The 21826-nt window shown below is 47.6% G+C and overlaps 1 protein-coding gene across 1 annotated transcript; it reads left to right on the top strand.

Annotated features, from left to right (window-relative positions):
• Window positions 1–13021: 13021 nt before the first annotated feature.
• Window positions 13022–19059, top strand: LOC112543323 (retinol dehydrogenase 16-like). The gene is made up of 4 exons (XM_088138098.1): window positions 13022–13402; window positions 15568–15826; window positions 17325–17482; window positions 18638–19059. Exons 1-4 carry the CDS (start codon window positions 13090–13092, stop codon window positions 18853–18855), a joined length of 948 nt encoding a protein of 315 aa, XP_087994224.1. The 5' UTR covers window positions 13022–13089; the 3' UTR covers window positions 18856–19059.
• Window positions 19060–21826: the final 2767 nt, after the last annotated feature.

The raw sequence follows: 21826 nt of genomic DNA, 5'->3' as shown, positions 1-21826 counted from the left end.
CAGAAATTAGAAGGCCATTTATATAAATTTATTTACAGCCAGATGCTAATAACAGATTATAATTTGATGTATCTCTGCTGCCGTCAGTTGATCGCTGGGTGAGCCCTGGGAGCGTCATCCAAACAGAGTGAGTTTCCCAGAAATCGATCTGTGACACAGCACTGAAGACGCCTCTGGGGATGTTTCTGGTGTGTTTTGTAAGGAATAGAAATCACCTTTTAACAAAACGTCCTGGTAAGAAGACTTTCTGGTACTTACTGGTTAAAGTGATTAGGCTTGGAATCTGAATGTGTTTACAAAAAGGAAAGGGTCACACCAAGGCGAGCCATGGGGATGAAAGGTGATGAAAGAAGTCTTGCCTTTTGTTGGTAAGAATGTGTGAATCACGAAGGAAGAAAAGATCACAACACAAAGGACAGTTATTTAGTGAAGACAGATGGTCCTCGGCCTTGACACTTATCTCAAGAAACTTATAAACTCTGAACAAGAAAGGAAATCATACTTTGATCTCAGGGAGTATTTTATGACGAGTCTAATTTCTTTATCCCTACTCTCCCACTTTCCCTAGTGGGAAATAGTGGGAAAGGAGCTCTAAATGAGACTTGACTTGAACGAAGCCAGCAGGGCCTAGCATCCAGATTGGTCTGCCAGCTCCGATTCTTGGAAATCCTTGCAAATATTCCCACCCACACATGGGAATAGCCTAGGAGAGGGAGACTAGTGTATGGTGACACGGCCAGCCATGACACCTCCATCTCTCCTTCTTCCCAGAATACTTTGCTTTGAGGCTCCAGCTTCCTCCTCCTTTTGCCACTCAGCACCGGTCCCTCCTTGCTGTGGGAAAGTTATGAGAACCTAGGCTTTTTCACTCTGAGGGCCTCATGTTAGCCGTCGAGAACCACGGTCTCATGGAAGGATAGCAGAGAGTCATGGCTGATTGGCTGCTGTCACGCAAACAATACCCATGGAAAGATCGTTCTGCTTGTGACCCTCAAGCCCTGCAGAACTTATGGCGGGCCTGTTTTCCTGGGGGATTAAACTGTTAACTGAACCCATCCCCAGGCTTCAGCTGAAACAATATTTGTTCAAGGTTTTTCAAGGACAAAGGTAGCTGGAGAGCTTCACAGGTCTGCCTTCAGAGCAACCGCTCCAGTGTTTTTGCTCATAAAAAGAAAACACACACACCACTGTGCTGATTCAGCTCTAAAAGGGAGTTTGGCTTGATCTGGCGGCTGATTCTTTGCAAATCCACACAACTGCTGTGTTCCCACAATGGTGCGTATGAGGGGAGCTGCGGTGCAATTGGAAGAGGTCAACCTGCCCCTTCCTTCTGCTCAGTAGGGAAGAAGGGTCTGCATTTCTGCCACTGACTGTTGTGCAAAGGCTTTGTTTGGTTTGTTTGTTTGGTTAGATGTGAGAAAAGACAGATACTCTTAAAATATGTTGCATCGTCTGCTTTCCCATCCAGTCTTGTTTCTTTAATGCTTGCAACATTCAAGGACTCCAAAAGGAAAACAGGGATTCCTCAACTTCAAAAGGAGGCATGGATGCCATGCTAAAACGCTAAAAGGCCAATATCACCTTTATTAAAAAGGTAATAATGAAGCCTAAAATTCCAGGTAACACCCCCTTTGTCTAGTTTACCAATTATTTTACAACCCCATCCTCATCCTGAAGGACTGTGGCTGGCACGGAGCAACCAAATAAGACAACGAAGTACATAACACAACCTGAAATTAAATTAAATAACTAAGACAGACAACGCTGTCCAAATCCGCTGGGGGCCGAAGGCCAAAGGCCAGGTGGAACAATCCAGCTTTAACTTGGTTGCAGGATGTCACCAAGGTGGGGGCTGCAGGCACCACCAGCAGGGAGAGAGTTCCAGGAAGCGGGAGCAGCAGAGGCCTATTGTGTCACCCACACCCCATGAACCTCACAAGGAGGCGGCTGTCCCTAGATGACCCGATCGGTTCTGGCAAGGCTCTGAAAAGCTCTCCTAGGACCTCGGAGGTCCGGGGGTGGGGTGGGGTGGGGTCTCTGAGGCAGGCTGCTGTCCACAGGGTCCTCTGAAGTCTCCTTCTCCTCCTTCTGTAATTGCTGTCTAGTGTCATCATATATTCTGCCCAAAAGCAGTGGTTTTGAATGGATAGAACTCTTCTGAGTCACATAAAAGTGGACTTATTAGTCAAAGAACATGAAAACAGATTGGCTCAAGTTTATTTGAGATTTAAGAGGAAATGAACTTCAGTTCCTTATTAAGGCTCCTAAATGAGGGAGGTTTCAGTTTTTGTGCAAATGACAGACTTGGAACTAGTAACTCTCTTCAGTCGTGCACCTATCCAGCAGATTAAATTTTTTAAAACTCCAAAGCACCTTGCTATAATCCGTGTGTCTCCTCATTTCTATACACCCATTCCTCGTTCAGTCACCGAAGTCTGTTCCAACAACCGGGTTGTGAAGCGAAATGGTTGCTAAGTGAACACACGACAGAGAGAGAGAGAGAGTGTACATTGTAGGGCAGTGTGCATTGTTATAATGCATATGAAATTTGGTGGTAAATGCGCCCATTGGTTGGTAAATGAATTTTTTATTACTGTAGTGTCTGTGAAGGGTCAGTAACCGAGGTAGTTGCTAAATGAGGAGTATAGTCTGGTTCTTGTACAAACGATGAGACTATGATCAATACAGACTTTTGGCTGGTCTGGGGTGGCCGTAAGTCATAATATAATCTGCCAGTGAGGTTGGCAAGTAAGAGAGGGGGATGAAGAAGAGTTTGACCTCTCGGCCTGCAGTGTAGCGGCTATGAGGGTAGGGAGAGATCAGGGCATGTTCCATACAGTCCGTAACCAGGTGGAGGTCTGTCTTCTGCCATTTATTGCCGACTAATGTTTGGTGAACTGTGGATAGAGGGAAAGAATAAGAACAAGTCAGCCCTCCTTGATTAGGCAAACCATCTGCTTGTCAGCATGAGAAACAGTCAACTGGCAGCCTGTGTTGGGATCCGTCCCTCAGCTGTAAAACAGCGTTGTGTCTCTCATGCCTTGACGGCCTTGTGCTGTATCCTCTCCTGTACCACAGCTGTGGCTACCTTCCAAAGAGATGAAGCTGTATTCTATATTACCGAGTTGGAAAACGTGACAGAAAATTGTTGTTCTAGGTGTCATCTTGCCAGTTTTAATATGCCTTTCTACATTAGGCTGTGCCAGTGATTGGCAATATCTTCACGTGCCACTGCATGATCTCGCACTTGGCATTGGCACCTATCCTAAAAATAGTTATTCCCACTTAAAGTGTCTGAGATCAGCAAACCTTATGAGATTTCAGCCATCGCATTCCCATGATCTTACGTGAGAATGCCAAAATGTTGAGGGATTTCAGCATTCTGTGGTTACTTAGGGTCGACACTGACCTAATGGCACATAATCAGTAAATTGATTTTAAAGGACGTGTATCTTTGCATATTACTAAATCCACACACAGACACGCACCCTTTGCTTTGAAAATGAAATGGGCTAGACTGGGAATTAGACAATGCTTAAGATGATCCAAGATGGGGACTACCAGCAAACGCCGGGTGCGGTAGAAGGGGGACGATTGTGGGATTATCCCCCCCCCCGGGATTTTTTCCACCTCCTAGGGCTGAGTTGGGTGTGGAGGGAGACCTTGGAAGGGTTTTCCCCCTCGGATGGGTCACCCAGCCGCAAGCCCTAGGACAGGGCAGCAGGGCAGCGGAGCAGCAGAGCGCGGCGGAGAGAGCGCGGCGGAGAGTGGCAAAACCGGGCGAGCAACGAGCAGCAGACCTGGCAAACTCCAGTGCAGTTTTGGCCCAGGGCAGCGGGCCCCATCAATCCCCAGAGCAGGGCGGGGAGCTCTACCAGGCTCTGGCATGGGCGGCGATCCGCAATGAGCGTGGGGTTGATGCAGTGGGCCCCGGGAAGCAGCGGTGCATCGTGGCAAGCCCGCTGAGTTCCGGAGTGGCGCGGAGGATTCTGCTGGGTCCCGGCATGGGCGGTGACTGGTGGCGAGCCTTCAGACTATCCGAGCCCCATGGGGCGCAGCGAACCTCGGGGAGCCCAGATGAACTGCGGTGCGGCGTGGCAGGCTCCAGTGACCAGCAGCGCAATGTGACGAACTCTGGTGGGGCTTGGCATGACATTTCCAACCCCAGGCCCAGTGGGCCCAACAGCCCAATGGACTCCAGGCCTAGCAGGGTCAGCAGGTCCCAGTGAGCCCTGTACGATGCGGTGAACCCCAGCAGGCCCTGATGCAGGGTGGCTGTCCAACTGTGGAGGAAGACCCCTTAGCTTTGGAGGAACAGTTGGGCAGCAGCGGGGGGGGTGCCAGATGGCATCCCAATTGACTCTTGTTTTCAAGAGGGGCGAACTGGGGCAAGAGCCAGGAGGTGTGAGTGAGTGTATGGGATGCTCGCACTGCTGACTAGTGAGAGAGGTCGTGCAGGGGGTCAGAGTGTGATTGTGGTGTGTGGTTGATGGAGGGGGGGTATCCCAGCCAGCTCCGAGATTGTGAGCTGGTGGGTGAGCAGGATCTCCCTCACCTGGGAGTGTTTGGTTTTGAATGTGGATGTCTGACTGGATAGAGGGATCTTTGCCTCAGATCGGGGACTCCAGGGGTCCGTGATTGCAGGTATCTGGGCCTGGCACCCCTGGGAACGATGTGGTGGGCTACATTATCGAGGTGGTGATGGGTAGGGGACGATAAGACGGGAGCAGGACAGCAGGCGATCTTCGGGGAAGATGCCCCTGGTGTGTGCTACTGGTGGCGTGTTCTGGCCCTCCTTGCTCGCTCCCAGGCCCTGACCAGCAGGTTCATAGGGCTCCGGCTCCTGCTGCTTAATGCCAGGTCAGTTAAAAACAAGGCCCCCCTCATATGTGACTTGATCACTGAGGAGGGGGCGGACCTGGCACGTATCACCGAGAACTGGCTGGGGCCCGAGGGGGGGGTGCCCCTCTCAAAAATGTGCCCTGCTGGGTTTACGGCATGGCGCCAGCCGAGATGCCAGGGTAGGGGAGGATGGGTGGCTGTTGTCATCCGAGAGTCTCTGGGGCCTTCAGGGGCATTGCTCCACAGGTTTCTGGCTGCGAGACACTGTTTCTTAGATTGGGTTCCCATGAACAGTTGGGAGTGCTGCTACTGTACCAGCCTCCCTGCTGCGTGGCAGCCTCCCTGCCTGAGCTGCTGGAGGCAATCTCGGGCCTGGCGGTGGAGTTCTCCAGGCTTATGGTTATGGGGGACTTCAACCTGCCATCCCTGGGACAGTCCTTGGAGGCGGCTCGGGAGTTCATGGTGACCATGGCAGCCATGGGCCCGTCTCAATTTGTGCGGGACCCAACCCAAGACAGTGGCCACAAGCCGGATTTAGTTTTCTTGTCTGAACAATGGCAAAGTGATCTGAGGGGAGATTTACAGCTTTCCCCGCTGTCATGGTCAAGTCACGTCCTGGTGACCCTGAGTTTCTCCTATGCCACCCCGCTCCACAGGGAGGCAGGACCCATGTGATTGGTCTGCCCCTGGCGCCTGATGGACCCATCAGGGTTCCAGAGGGAGCTGGGGAGCATTCCCGTGGATCTGCTGCATGGTCCAGCGGAGGCCTTGGCTGCTGCTTGGAATAGGGAGGCAGCTGTCCAGGCCTTGGACAGAATCGCGCCTATGCGACCTCTCTTGCCACATTGGCCGCAACACTCCCCGTGGTTTACGGAAGAGGTGAGGGTGCTGAAAAGGGCCAAGAAACATCTAGAGCACCACTGGAGGAAGTCACAGACCGAATCTGACCGAACACAAATTAGAGCCGCTATTAAGGCCTACATTGTTGTGCTAAGAGCGGCAAAGCGCCAATACTTCTCCGCCCTTATCGTGTCCACAGAGTGCCGCCCGGCAGCCCTGTTTGGGATCACTAGATCCCTCCTCGGTAAGGGGGATCTGGAGATTCATTTGCAGGGCCTCATGGAGGAATTCTCAGAGCACCTGCAGGATGAAATCACTTGGATTCGTTCCAAGTTGGACTCTGAGTGTGGCAGGGTCTGGGGAGATACCAGGGGATCGTTCTTGCCCAGTTATCTGGGGACGGTTTGCTCCTGTTGTTCCTGAGGAAGTGGACAGGATCCTCCAGACTGTGAGGGCAACCACTTGTCATCTGGACCCATGGCCCTCCTGGCTGGTGAAAGCAGCTCGGGAGGTAACATGCGGTTGGATCCAGGCGATAGTTAATACATCGTTGCAGGAGGGAGTGTTTCCAGCGCCCTTTAAAGAGGCGTTGGTGCACCCCCTCCTCAAGAAGCCCTCCCTGGATCCTACCATGCTGGACAATTTCCGTCCAGTCTCCCACCTCCCCTTTTTGGGGAAGGTGGTTGAGAAAGTGGTGGCATCACAGCTCCAAAGGGTTCTGAAGGAAATGGATTATCTGGACCTTTATCAGTCAGGTTTCAGGCCAGGTTACGGAATGAAAACGGCATTGGCTGCACTTATGGATGATCTCTGGCGGGAGCGGAATAGTGGAAGGAAGGAGATCCTTGCTGTCCTTGATCTCTCTGCGGCTTTCAATTATACATCTCCACCCCAGGTGAGATAAGTGATGCTGTGACCGCCCTTTCGCGGTGCCTGGAGGTAGTTAGGTTCTGGATGGGGAACAACAGGCTCCAGCTGAACCCTGGTAAGACGGAGTGGCTGTGGGTTAATGGCTCCTCTGTATCCAGGAAGTTGTCATCGTTGGTGCTGGATGGGGTAGCACTGCCCCAGACAGACCCAGTGCATAATTTGGGTGTCCTCCTGGACTCACGGCTCCTGCTCAAAGAACAGGTGGCAGCCGCGGGCAGGAGGGCTTTTGCACAGCTCCGGGTTGCGCGCCAGTTACGCTCTTTCCTGGATCGGGATGCCCTTCGAATGGTCACTCATTCCCTTGTTATCTCCCAGATAGACTAGTACAATGTGGTCTACATGGGGCTACCCTTGAAGAGTATCCGGAAGCTTCAGCTGGTCCAGAATGCAGCTGCGCGAGCTATTTTTGGGGTCTGAAGAAGGACCCATGTAACACCATTGCTCCGTGAGCTGCATTGGGTACCGGTTTGCTTCCGGGTCCAATTCAAGGTGTTGGTTATCACCTTTAAAGCCCTACATGGCATGGGGCCAGGCTACCCGAGGGACCGCCTCTCCCCCATGATTTCAACCTGTCCCACCCGATCACACAGAGAGGGCATGCTCCAGACCCCCTTGGCAAAAGAACTCCGACTAGCGGGGTCCAGAAGGCGGGCCTTCTCTGCTGTTGCTCCCGCCCTTTGGAACATCTTGCCCCCAGAGCTTAGACAGGCCCCCTCACTCCTGGCCTTTTGGAGGGACTTGAAGACCTGGCTCTGCCATCTGGTCTGGGGTGGGGAGGGAGGCCATCAGATATGGGGTTGGGTAGCCCCCTAGAGGCCTGGTGTTGCTTCCATTGGCCTCCTGGATTTTTCCTCTTCCTTTTACTTTGTCTAAATGTGTTTTTTAATAAATTTTAACTATGTATTTATTTATTGTTTTAATCTGTGGTACGCCACCCAGAGTCCCCCACTGGGGGGAGATGATAAACAAACAAACAAACAAACAAATAAATAAATAAATGTATAATGTTTCATGTCTTGGTGCCTGCCTGGCATGGTGATGCCCTCCTCTGCTCCACTCTATTTCTTTGGTCACCAGCTAACAACGATGAGCCAGAGCTAGTGCTACTACAGTCGGAAGATGGAAAGCGCTTGAAGAAATAACCGAGGCCGTGGAGCAATGCCCTCGCCGCACCGCTGGGGAAAACGCTGACTGGCTCCTGGGTAACCTCTGGTAGCAGTGCTAATTATTACAAGGGCATGCGCCGGAGCAAAGGGCAGGTTGGGAAAGGGAGGAGGAGAAGACGAGAGAGGGGGCAGAGAGAAGAGAGACGGCAGTATTTTTATGCAGCAGAGGTGTGAGTCTCACTGTGCAATCCTAAAGGCAATCTGGATGTTGAACGGGAGAACCAAACGGAAGGGAGGCCAGGGGTGGGGGTGAGGGGAGAGCTGGCACAGCTCAGGCAAGACCCAGGATCCGGGGGTGCCAAACAATGAGCCACGGCCAGGGAAGCGGACCAGCCGGCTGCCAGGAAGTCTCTTATCTACAAAAGGCCCTTGTGCAGCTGCTGCACCCCAGACCTGGAGAGGTGCCAGCGGTGGGCCCCGAAAAGCGCCCGCAAGAACTAGCGGGAAGAGCAGCCTGCAGCTTTCTGCGTTGCAGACCGAATCCCCTCAAGCACAAGGAAGGGACGGAGGGAGGGAGGGAGGGAAGGCAGACATGTGGCCCAACAAGACAGAGTTAGGTTTGAAACCCCATGAGGGAATGTGGACTGGGAGCCGATAAGGTGCCAGTTACACTTAGTCCCCGTTTAGCGGCTGCCTCGGTTAGCAACTGTTTGCACATATAATGGTAATAAACAGTAGTAAAGAGAAGTAAAAAATGCATTTTCCAAAGAAATCCTTTGCACCTGACCACAACGCACACCAGAGTGAGAGTAAGGCTGGCGTAGCTTCACGAGAGAACTTTGTCCGAATGAGGTGGCAGCAACCAGCGACCTTCGTGGCGTCTCTCTGTCTCTCTCTCTCTCTCTCTCTCAGTCACATGGTTTGCTTGGCGACCATTTTGATTAGCAGCCATTTTGATTAGCGACCGTTTCTCTGAAACGGAACGCGGTCACTAAACAAGGATATGCATTCTGTGTATGAAGGATGCTTGGTTTCAGCTGGCTCCCTACGGAAGGGGAAGAAGGCACAACAGAGCTCCAAGAGAGGAGGGAAATTTGCAAGGTTCCCAGAGGAAGAGTTCTTGTACAACCATTTGCCACTGATCTTCAGAAAGCTCTCTGGCACTTGGGAGGAGGAGGAGGAAGTTGCTGATGAAACTTATTTTTATGGATAAAAATAAAAATTTGGCATTAAGGGGGAGATGTTCAGTTTGCTGAACTATTTGGGTACAGAAAGTAAATCAGAAGTTCAGCCAGTTCCTTTGGAAAAATCTGTATGGCAAGAATGATGAAGATGTTACATCTGCTTGGGATAATGCCAGAGGTTGGAGGAAAATCCTTGTGTGGCAGTCAACGTTGGTGCAGGGTTATGCACTTGAGAGCAGCCGGTGAGCTGAAAGAGAAGCGGGCAATATTTGCCCCTCAAAAGTTGAACTAGTGGTGCGTCATTGGCTGAAGAATTGGCTGAAGAAGTTGAACTAGTTGTGTGTCATCTTACACACAAGTAGCTCAACTTCTTCAGCCAATTCTTTCCACCCACCCAGTCAGAGTAAAGAGGAACCAGCGTCCCCCAAACCAACTTGGTTTGATAGTGAATGTCAAGCAGCTAAGAAACAACTGATCTCTAGCTTTAAGGGATATAAAAATGACCCTCTCTCCCATTCAATGCAGGATTTGCTGCTTCTCAAAAGGGATATAAACAGCTGCTGTGGGTAAAGAAGAGGCAGGCCCAGAGGGAGTCCTGGAATAAATTAATCTCTACTACTCGCTCTGAGAATTCAGCTTTATTCTGGAAATGTGTAACTACTCAATCTGCTTCCTCTAACATACAAATTTCATCTCTTATTCCAGGTCCAGCCTGGGAAGATCACCTCAGATCATCGTATACGCAGGAGGAACCACTTTATCCAAAGAGGGGATTAGAATATCAAGTTCACTTACTTCCCTGGTGGCCCCCAGTCTCAGGCTCCAAGATCATAAACCTGGTAAAACAGCTGAAATTGAATAAAGCTCCAGGATATGATCTCATCTCAGCGGAGGTCATTCGTAATAATCTAGACTGGTGGGCACCCGTCCTGGCCTCCCTATTCACCTTTATTGATAACTATGCTAAGATCCCTGATGATTGGGGCCGAGCTCTGGTGATTCCAATCTCCAAAAAGGGAGGCAGATATTTACCTGCCAAGTATCGGCCCATCAGCCTTCTCAGTGTGGTCAGCAAATGATATGCCAGACACCTATACAACAAGCTCTGGGACTGGGTTATAACGAAGAATTTCTTGGCTGAGGAGCAGGCAGGCTTTAGAGAGGGTCGCTCGATCTTTGACCAGGCCCTAATTCTTCAACATCTGGTTGAAAAATATTCCTCTGGAGCTTGCTCAACCCTTTAGGCAGCGTTTATTGATTTAAGATTCACTTTTGATCTCATTGCCAGAGCCAAACTGTGGGAAAAACTGAACTGTTCCTCGATGGATAGAAGATTACTGTTTCTTAAATATAAGCTTTATGAAAACTCTTGGATGAATGTGTGGTGTAATATGTATGGACATTCCACCAAGGAAATTCCAGTCGAGAGAGGAGCAAGACAAGGGTGTATCCTAGCTCCCCTTCTCTTTAATTTATATGTTAATTCTTGTAATACTTGTAGACAAACTGAATAGCCCACCTCTGCACCCCCCAAAACTGGGAAACAGACACATCTCTGTTCTTCTATATGCAGATGATGCCGTGGTGCTTTCTCGGACACAGATTGGCCTGAAGAGGGCACTCCGTATGCTCGATGAGCATTGCCAAGAAGATTGGCTAGAAATTAATTACTCGAAAGCCAAGATTATGGTTTTTGCCAAGCGCCCTAAGATACATATCTGGCGGTTAAGCAATCATCTAATAGAGCAAGTCAAGATTTTTAAATACCTGGGGATTGTTCTTCATGCCTTGGATAACCGCAAACTTCATGCCGATTATGTCAGTCTGAATGCACAAAAACCAGCGGCAGCTCTACAATCTTTCCACTTCTTCAAAGCAGCTCAAGATATACCAGCAGCAATAAAAGTTTTTTCAGCTAAGATTCAAACTCCTTTTTGGAGCTCAGCTGGGCCCTCATAGGCCATCCCTTTCTCTTGAGAGAGTCCAATCCAAGTTTTAAGATCGATTTTCCAAGTTCCTTGCTGTGTCTCCAACGTGGTGCTACGCCGTGAAGCTGGCCTACTGAAAATAGAAACTTCTGCTTGGATTTACATTTTCTCCTACTGGCTTAAGCTCTCCTTCTTCCCAGACGGCCTAGCTCCCCTGACTATGACCGGTAATTTTCGGTCCTCTTGGTGCCGGGCAATACATGCTAAACTGCACCTATATGGCTTTTCAGGGGCAGCCATCATCCTGCTGGGCTACGAACGTGCACGAGAGAACCTCAAACAATCCGATCTATCACTTCTACCTAAGGACCCTTTCTTGGGTCATTCTGCACACTTTCTCCAACCAGCTAGATATCTTACCTGCATAACGATTCCAAAATTTAGAAGGGCCTCTTCCCTGGCCGGATTCAACGCCCTTCCAACGGCTATCACTGAAGGCAGATATCGACATATTCCCCTCAGTCAAAGACTATGCCCGTGTGGCAGAGGAATAATCGAAACGATGGAACGCGTCATCTTATATTGCCCTCTCTGTGCAGATGCTCGCCAGGAACTCTTATCCCAGTTTCTTGATAAACACCCAGGTCGTTCGGACTCCTTCTATCTCAAGTTGCTCCTATCAGACCAATCTGATCTTATTTCATTGTCCTCAGCTAAATTCTGTTTTACGCTCTGTACAATATGCTGTAACATCCCTAATCAGGTGTGAATCTTATGTCTAACTTCCTCCTCTGTGACCAAATAATAATTGATCCGATACGGCAAGTTAGTATAAAAATGTATTACTCTTGTAGTCGTTTATAAATTGTAGTGTTATTTATAACATTTTATAGTTATTTGTTTTAGTCAATTACAGTATTTAGGTTAATTGTTGTAAAGTTAACCGTAACTACAACGGATTTTCTTTGTTTATAATATCTTGACACTGCAATGTTACCTCAGTAATTCTATCCACATCCTATTTTATGCTATTAACATGATTTTTGTTTTTACACTTACTGTAGCGTAAGAGCTACGTCACTGGTTATATGCTGGTCTATGACCGAAATAAAATTGATTGACTGATTGATTGATTGATTGATTGATATATGCCCCAAAAAGTAGCCTCCTGCAACTGAAGCTGGAGAAATGGCTGGAGTGGAGGTTGCTGCTCTTCCCTCCACAACCGTAACGTTTTCTGGGAGGTGTAACTGACCAGGTCAGGCTTCCCCATCCAGGTGCCTTCCAGACCTCTCACACCTTCCCTCATCTGTAGCCTATAAATGAGACAGGCTTAAAATCTCATTGGTTGTTCTGGCCTTGAAGGAGTATTCAAGGAGAGGTTGAAAGGGTACAACATTGGCTATGGTGCGCCACTCTTTAGCTTGCGGGCAAAGGCAGTTGAGCTGTGGTGGGGATGGGAGGGGATCTTGAGTGGGAGGTGTGGAAGGAGAGCCTTGTGGGAGAGCATAAAGGACGACTTTGCAGCCGAGAGAGTGGAGGAGCCGTCAGGTCAACAGGCAAGTGATGGTGAAGGGGGAGCAGGCCTGGACTTCCCCAACCAGCAGCGCAGAAGCTGAAAGAGAAGCAGAGCTCAGCGGCTTCACCACTCCAGCAGCCATGCTGAGAAGCTACAGCCAGCCAGCGGCTGGTGACGCGCCTTCCTTTTTTCACCCCAGCACAGCCTGAGGAACTGCCAAGCGCAAGCTTCAGCAGCAGAGTAGAGCAGCAGTTGAGAGCAACAGAAGTCAGTCTGAAGGTGGCTAAACGGTGGCTAGAGACTTTGGTGTAAGCTCAAGCAACCAAGAAGAATGGATTGCTTAGGAGTCAACAAGGGCCACTGGCCAATTTTTTCACAGTAAAACGTCTGGGCTTCACAAAAGTGCTATGAGCCTCTCTCCCCATCCATTCACAAAGAGGTTAAAATTGGCTCTGAAAAAGAGCATTTTGGGGAACTTAGCTTGTCTTCTATGATCTATTCCCACTGATTCGTGGGTTCTGCTACGTGGGTTAGCAGTAATCAGCTAACATTTTTTAAAATCCCAATGTTATTCCAGAAAGCCAGCTGTAATGTACAAGTCCTTCTTGCCTCTGTTTGTCTTGTGAACAAGGGCAACTAGCCAATTCTTTCACAATAAAATGTCTGGGCTTCCCAGACCTGCTACGTGCACCTCTGCCCACCCATTCACACCGCTTGCTTCTTCCTGGTAGGTGTCAGCCATGTGGCTCTACCTGGCTGCCCTGGTGGGGCTTTACCTCCTTCGACGATGGTACCAGGAGAGACAGACGGTGGAGAACCTGACGGAGAAATACGTCTTCATCACGGGGTGTGACACTGGCTTTGGGAACCAGCTGGCCAGGCAGCTGGATGCCCGGGGCCTGCGGGTGTTGGCCGCGTGTCTCACTCCGGAAGGGGCAGAACAGCTGGAGAAACTCACATCGGACCGGTTAAAAACCACCCTGCTGGATGTCACCAGCACTGAGAGTGTTGCAGCAGCAACTGAGTGGGTGAAAACATGTGTGGGGAACAAAGGTACTGTGTTGGTTAACTCTTACTCCGTGTCCTCAGTGTGCCCCAAAATGCCCATTATTTTTAATTAGCATGCCAATGTTATCATGATTTTCTTGCCTAAATTAAGAAGGCGTTTTTAGAAGATGGTGATGAATCAAGGTTGCAGCCAGTTTTCTCCAAAGTGTCTCACATGGTGTGGAATCACGGGTGCCCTTTAAATCGATGAAGACAATGTAAAAGTTCCCTTTGGGAAGAGTATAATATTTCTTGGCTAGGTGGTCCACAGGGGATTGACCAGGTCTAAACCCTGCGTGGTCTGGGGCCAAATTATTCTCACAAAGCACCCAGTGCAGAAGTTCACAGTACAAAAATCTGGTGTATAATTTACTGATCCCAGATAACGGACTAATAAGGTGATAGTTTATAGGATTGGACTTCTCCCCTTTTTTGTATGTAGGAAGAATGATAGAATTGAACCATTTTTTGAAGATCTGTAAGATGTTATTTGTGGCAGGAAAAAAGGGAACTAGCACAGATGCGCACCAAGCAGAGTAGATTTTAAGCAATCCGGTGAAATTATGTCTTTTCCAGGGGCTTTACTATTTTTCAGTTGGGAACTTAAGTTTTGGACTTCAGAGTGGCAAAATATAAGAACCGCAACTTGAAGGTGTATTAAATAGGCCATGGAAATATCTTTGTTATAGCCTGCTGGAGCTTAGTCCAGGTCTTTAATGGATAACGTCTCTTTCTTCTCCTTGAGAAGCCTCTTCTAACTCTTTTTAGAGTACAAAGGTTTTCCCGAGAAGAAGGATCACACATATTGGGGTATTATTGTTATTTTCCCTGCAACACATTCTCTATCCAAGCAGGGTTTAGTCTGCTCTTTGAATTGAAGAAGAGAAAAAAGCTGACCATATTTTAGATATTTCTGAGGTAAACCAATAATTTGTTGGAATATACTAATTATTTCATAAATATTTCTAGCCACACTTGTCCATGGTTTCAAATGAGCAACTGCTGGGGCTTCAAAAAATTGAGCCACAGCCACAGACAGCTTATTAGACCCTGTTCTGTTTTTCTTCAGCTCATATAAATCTTCTGCTTCTTAGACCATCCTGGACAAAATTAACTGTTGGTGGCAAGGGAATCAAGGGCTTGTAAAGATCGGCTCTGCACAGTTAATAATGAAGGAGCCTCCCGGGATATGTGGTCTCTTGCTAGATGGAAAGGCAGAGAAATGTTTACAATGAGAGGCAAAAACATTAATCATTAACATAGAATGTCGTGCAGCGCCCCTCTATAGCCCCAAAAGGTTTATTCACCCTCTGGGTCACCAGGCTTAGATCCATGAAGGATCTTCAAATAAATGTTTGTGGCCAACTGTAGCAGTCCCTGTCTCTGCAAGATTCTATTACTGTAATTTTATAATAAAAATAATATTAGCATTCATCACTTTGGATTCCTAGTCTGGTCTATTCTGAAGGGCTGTCATTTTCTTGACAGATTTGGGGTTAGGAATCTTGATTCTATGGGAGGATGGATGGATGGATGGATGGATGGATGGATGCATGGATGGATGGATAGATAGATAGATAGATAGATAGATAGATAGATAGATAGATAGATAGATAGATAGATAGATAGATAGATGGATGGAAAAATAATAAAATAAAGCTGGAAACGTGACCCCCTCCCCCTTGCCTCTCCTCACTCTCTTTTCTCCACTTCTTTCTGCCATTCTCTGCTCCTGCAAAACAGGGTCAGCTCCAAGCTATTGCATGACCCAGGAGTGCCCATGTTCCACTACCAAAAATAGCCCTCTAACATACAGAAACAATGGGAGGGCCACCACCTGTCTGCTTAAGGGTTTGCCATGGTTCTTATCTCACCATAGAAAAACCATTTATACCCCATTTAACACCTATCCAAACCTATCCACCAATCAGAGCCCTCAGATTCCCCACCTCTCAACCTCAAAAGTGTATAAATTCTATGCTTTTCTATTGTTCAGGGTCCCTCTTTCTTGAAAGCAGGCCCCCAACGATCATTGCAATAAACATGGCTCTTCTTCTCAGAGCTGTGCTCCTGTCTTTGGCAAAAATTCCATGACAGATAGATAGATATGGAGGGTGGATGGATGGATGGATGAGAAGCTTGTAACAGTCTTATCTCCTCTGATTCCACAGGACTTTGGGGACTGATAAACAATGCAGGTATTGCTTACCCAACAGCTCCCAACGAGTGGCTGACCAAGAAGGACTTTGTATCAGTGCTGGACGTCAACCTGCTTGGGTTAATTGATGTAACGCTTCACATGCTGCCCTTTGTAAGGAAGGCCAAAGGGAGGGTGGTCAACGTGTCCAGTGTTCTGGGAAGACTGTCGTACTATGGAGGAGGTTATCCTATATCCAAATACGGGGTGGAAGCCTTTTCTGACAGTCTGAGGTAAAGTAAACGCTGAAGATTTCTCATCTGTGTTTCAACTAAAGCCAAAATACAAGCCCAGCTATCTGGAGCCCTTTTTACTTGTCAGGACCCTCACAAAAGACTTCCAAGCTACACACTGGGCTCGTCCTACTGCTGGGTAGAGAGGAGTTCCCTGATGGGATCGGTTCGGAGGCAGACAAAGGGGCTCAGGCGCAGGAAGTCACAGCTGTGTATGCCAGAGGGCCTGTCCTCTTCAGTGTCAGTATAAGATACTATATATATATGAATATGTATATGTGTGTGTGTGTGTGTGTGTAGGGATAGATAGATAGATAGATAGATAGATAGATAGATAGATAGATAGATAGATAGATAGTAGAGAAAGACCAGAAGACAGCAGTAGTGATAGATGTTACAGTGCCAAGTGACAGCAAGATCAGGAAGAAGGAGCATGAGAAGCTGGAGAAGTACCAGGGCCTGAAGGAGGAAATAGAGAGGATGTGGAAAGTAAAGGCCAAAGTGGTCCCAGTGTTGGTAGGAGCACTTGGGGCCGTGACTCCTAAGCTGGGAGAGGGGCTCCAACAGATCCCAGGAACAACCTCAGAGCTCTCTGTCCAGAAGAGTGCAGTGCTGGGAACAGCTAAGATCCTGCGCAGAACCCTCAAACTCCCAGGCCTCTGGTAGAGGACCCGAGATTGAGGAAGACACACACCACCCAGGGAGGTGAGAGGGGAATTTTTTTTTAGGTATGTATAAATAAAGTCAATGGGGAAACTGGCAAGAGGTCACAAATGATTGCGTGACTGTGGGACACTGCAACCACATGGGATTTGCCTAAGAACAGCAATTAGGACAGCCAGAACTGCCATCATAAGTTGGCCCAGTCACTTGATGTCACACATTCCCACCGTGTTGTTTAGTAATGAAGTTTCTGGTCCCAATTACTGTCAGAAACCAAGGACTACATATATTGCATTTTGTAAAGTCTGTCTTTCATGTGGATATTATACCTTAAGATCCTGTTTTTAACTATTTTTGATAGCCAGGTTAAATGCTTTTTAGATCCCATTTAGAAACCGTGGGGTAAAGATGTTTTAATTAAACATAAACAGTAAGACTGGTATCATATCAATTACCCCATCAACTGAATGCAACTGAAATGCACTGGCATTTCTTCTTCTAGCCAGAGAGTTGTCACAACCAGTTTAAAACCTGAGGTATCGGCCTCTCTGCGGTGGTCCAAAAGGAAGGCGCCATTTGGAAATCGGTTCCACGAAAACAATGGGAAACTGTCTAGTGAAGGTTTCTAGCAAGGCATGTCAGTCGGACATGGAAGGCACCATTATATTTGGGGGACAGTTTCTGTCACCCTTCTGAACCTCCTTTTAGAGAATTCCAGCAGAAGAGGGTAATTTTGTGTATTTGATGCTTGTGGGAGCAGGACATTGAATGTCGTGGATCCTTGGTCTAAGAACAAGCCCTTTCTTTTGTTCTTATTGCTTTGGTTTCAATCCAGGCAAGAGATGCAGACTTTTGGGGTCCACGTCAGCATGGTTGAACCTGGCGCTTTTTCAACATCAATCTACAATCATCAGGAGGAGTCCTTGCAGAGAATATGGCGCCAGCTGGCCCCAGACATTCAAGAAAGCTATGGGCAGAAGTTCTTGAAAACGTGTGAGTTAAAGGGGAAAGAGCTTGTGGGGGAAGGCTGTTTGGTTGTAACCGAGAAAGTGCTAGAGGGCCAGGTATGCAGGGCAGCCATGGGGTCATGGTTTAACTTGCTTTCCTTCAGTCTGTGAAGTGTCCCAAAAATGTGCCAGCATGATCTTCTCTGTCCCAACACTCAATTTCTCTTCTGCTTTGGAACTGTGGCTTGTGAGTAGTGATGTCCTGGGAGCGATTATGTGGGAAGAGTTAAGGGAAGAGATGTGTGGAAATCCTGTAGGAGGTAAGTTTGGGGTGTGCAACACACAAGGCCATTCCTCCCTTACCCAGGAACCATTTTTACTTGCCATGTTCCCATGAACGTCCCTGAAGCAGTTTAATGTCATCTGTAGTAATCTAGTTTTAAAGTCATGTGTTTCAACTGCTTCCAATGTTCTTTTTTTGTTGTGGATGCTATCTGGCATGGTTTGCTGACCACTTTGTTTCTAAAGTGGTCAGGATCTGTGCAGTACAAGCTACTATAGGTGGTCCTTTCTGTCTTGTAAATGGTCACTCTCCACAGTGGCCATTTTGGCCTGGCTGGTAGATCTTGTTCTAACTCAGCGGCCTGGAGGAGGAGCCCTTGTTCACAATTCCTCTCTTTACAGTTCTCTCATTTCCCCCCTCTCTTTCAACCTCTTTCAGCCCATTGCCCATTCCTTTCTATGACAGCTGAGTGGTCCTTCTTGGGGGCTGCCCCCCCCCTTGTGCAATAGATTATCCCCTGAGGGCTGGGGGCTCCAACCTCCTAGTTGTTGTAAGGCTGAATAGACCATTGTGCTGCACTGAGTGTTGAGGTGCTATGGGCAGTCCTGTCTGACATGATTTCCTTTAGTTTATTAGATCACTTCTTATTGACTTTATTCCTTTTTTAAATGTCTTGGTGTTTGGAATTTATTTTATTATATGGCAAGTGTATCATTGTAAACCACCTAGAATTTCTGGATTGAGCACCACAGAAACATCTGAAGAAATAAATATATGATGACAATTTCAACATGTTGATAAGCTTAACTATCCATGCAGAGTCAGTTTGGCACTGATTTTAAAAGCCAGGGCTATTACTAGAAACTTCACAATTTCTCATGGATGATAGTTTCTGTGCTTAATGCTTTTCATACCTAGATTGCAAGATGATGCAACATTCCAAGACATATAGTGGGAAGAACCTCCGTTTGGTGACGGACCGTATAGAGCATGCCTTAACATCCTGCCATCCTCGTGCTCGCTACTCTGCTGGCTGGGATGCAAAGCTGCTCTTCCTGCCTGCCTCTTATTGGCCAAGCTGGGTGGTGGACTGGCTGTTTCTAGTTGTTTTGTATGTAACAGCACACACAAGTTAGATTGTCCCACTACTAACTTGAGAGCTAGCCATCATTCAGAAGAGAAGACATGGTTTTGCATCCTGCCTGGATTCGCAAGAGCTCATTTCGACAAGTAGGGCCCTCTCACTTTTGCAAACATTCAACAAATGTATAAATGTGAAAGTGGTGTACCAATTGTCCAAGTCTTCTCCTAAATGAAGTCCATTAAAGAGCTTCCTTCAATTTGTTTGACATGTTTTTCTTTTGTTGCTACCTTGTTGTCTCGTCTCAGGCTAAAAATGGGTTTTTAAAGAAGTAAAAGCTATAAATAAAGAAATTGCACAAAAACAGCCGTTAGCTTGAGTATTATTTCATGGTATAAAAGAACCAGATTCAGTGCCAGGAAAGAGTAATTGGCAGAGAATGCGGGAAACAGAAAATATCAACTTTAATTCCACTGGAAACACTGAAAGAATTGATTCAGCCAACAGTCATTCTCATCCAGACAATTCTGTGCACAATCCTTTCCTTTCCTTTCCTTTCCTTTCCTTTCCTTTCCTTTCCTTTCCTTTCCTTTCCTTTCCTTTCCTTTCCTTTCCTTTCCTTTCCTTTCCTTTCCTTTCCTTTCCTTTCCTTTAATAAAGATTGTGCAGTGCAACATTAGTCAATACAAACAAGGTATTTTAGAGCAGTCGTATTATAATAGCTATCAGCCATATACCTTTAACTCTATCTCTTATTCCATGGTTGACACGGTCAACTCTTTTGTTACGGTTAAACGTTCTGCTTTTCAAGATCTAAAATGAAGACGTAGTTCCACGATACAAAATGCCCAGCTCTAAAAGCCACCGTTGAAGCCCCTTGAAATACCCCTTCTCCTAGAACTGAACCCAGCAGAGCCAACCAGTCTCTCCTGGCAAGGACAAATATGTGAGAAGGGCACAACACATTGTGGTGTTGTGGATGGAACACTGAATTGGCATTAAAGAGGCCCTGGTTACATGTGTGGTGAGCTGCGGCTGAATACTGGCTGAATACTGATGTGATCCAAAGCCAGAGCTATCAGATCTGGGCTGCAGAAATTAGAAGGCCATTTATATAAATTTATTTACAGCCAGATGCTAATAACAGATTATAATTTGATGCATCTCTGCTGCCGTCGGTTGATCGCTGGGTGAGCCCTGGGAGCGTCATCCAAACAGAGTGAGTTTCCCAGAAATCGATCTGTGACACAGCACTGAAGACGCCTCTGGGGATGTTTCTGGTGTGTTTTGTAAGGAATAGAAATCACCTTTTAACAAAACGTCCTGGTAAGAAGACTTTCTGGTACTTACTGGTTAAAGTGATGAGGCTTGGAATCTGAATGTGTTTACAAAAAGGAAAGGGTCACACCAAGGCGAGCCATGGGGATGAAAGGTGATGAAAGAAGTCTTGCCTTTTGTTGGTAAGAATGTGTGAATCACGAAGGAAGAAAAGATCACAACACAAAGGACAGTTATTTAGTGAAGACAGATGGTCCTCGGCCTTGACACTTATCTCAAGAAAATTATAAACTCTGAACAAGAAAGGAAATCATACTTTGATCTCAGGGAGTATTTTATGACGAGTCTAATTTCTTTATCCCCACTCTCCCACTTTCCCTAGTGGGAAATAGTGGGAAACGAGCTCTAAATGAGACTTGACTTGAACGAAGCCAGCAGGGCCTAGCATCCAGATTGGTCTGCCAGCTCCGATTCTTGGAAATCCTTGCAAATATTCCCACCCACACATGGGAATAGCCTAGGAGAGGGAGACTAGTGTATGGTGACACGGCCAGCCATGACACCTCCATCTCTCCTTCTTCCCAGAATACTTTGCTTTGAGGCTCCAGCTTCCTCCTCCTTTTGCCACTCAGCACCGGTCCCTCCTTGCTGCGGGAAAGTTATGAGAACCTAGGCTTTTTCACTCTGAGGGCCTCATGTTAGCCGTGGAGAACCACGGTCTCGTGGAAGGATAGCAGAGAGTCATGGCTGATTGGCTGCTGTCACGCAAACAATACCCATGGAAAGATCGTTCTGCTTGTGACCCTCAAGCCCTGCAGAACTTATGGCGGGCCTGTTTTCCTGGGGGATTAAACTGTTAACTGAACCCATCCCCAGGCTTCAGCTGAAACAATATTTGTTCAAGGTTTTTCAAGGACAAAGGTAGCTGGAGAGCTTCACAGGTCTGCCTTCAGAGCAACCGCTCCAGTGTTTTTGCACATAAAAAGAAAACACACACACCACTGTGCTGATTCAGCTCTAAAAGGGAGTTTGGCTTGATCTGGCGGCTGATTCTTTGCAAATCCACACAACTGCTGTGTTCCCACAATGGTGCGTATGAGGGGAGCTGCGGTGCAATTGGAAGAGGTCAACCTGCCCCTTCCTTCTGCTCAGTAGGGAAGAAGGGTCTGCATTTCTGCCACTGACTCCCGGGGAGGATGGGTGCTAGCAATTCCCATTCTTCCTTTTGTGCAGAGCGCGGGGGAGGAGATGTTTGACGGTCCACCACCGTCCTTCTCTCTCTTCACCCTCACGGGCGTCCTGGTATCCTCCCACTTTCAGTTTTCAGGGGAAACGCCTTATTGCTGGAGCAATGATGGCTTGGGAGTTAGGCAAGCTGAGCTGTTTTCTGAGCAAGACAAAGGGTGAACGCGCTGGCACTGAATCCCCGTTACACCAAAATCTTGGATTTCTCCACTTTTGCAGGAAGAGGTCCTCCACCAGTCCCCCAGGAGTGCAAAAGTGGTGTTCTGCCACCGTTGCCTTTAACGTTCAGGCACCGGAATTGGCGCAGAGCCCATAGGAACTTGATCCCTGAATGTGGGAGACAAAACTCTTTTACCTTTACAAGGTGGCCTTTTCCGTCCCCCGAAAATACAAATCACCGAGTTGCAGGCAAAGTAAAAAGTGTTTATGAAGGGGGAGCCAAGTCTTTATATAGGGTACAGAAACAAATGATACATGCATTTGGTATACGTGATACGCCAGAA

Source organism: Python bivittatus, unplaced genomic scaffold, assembly GCF_059951505.1.
Source record: "Python bivittatus isolate LINGU-HERP-01145 unplaced genomic scaffold, Pbiv_v1 ctg000220_np1212, whole genome shotgun sequence".
Lineage (NCBI taxonomy): Eukaryota > Metazoa > Chordata > Lepidosauria > Squamata > Pythonidae > Python > Python bivittatus.
The sequence above is the reverse complement of the archived record's forward strand: the minus strand, read 5'-3'. Positions and strand labels throughout refer to the sequence as shown.

Excerpts from the sequence above, each read along its gene's own strand:
- LOC112543323 (XM_088138098.1), top strand. The coding sequence starts at position 13,090 with ATGTGGCTCTACCTGGCTGCCCTGGTGGGGCTTTACCTCCTTCGACGA. Across the intron at positions 15,827-17,324 it reads GCCTTTTCTGACAGTCTGAG|GCAAGAGATGCAGACTTTTG; the intron begins GTAAAGTAAACG and ends GTTTCAATCCAG. Across the intron at positions 17,483-18,637 it reads GCAGAAGTTCTTGAAAACGT|ATTGCAAGATGATGCAACAT; the intron begins GTGAGTTAAAGG and ends TTTCATACCTAG.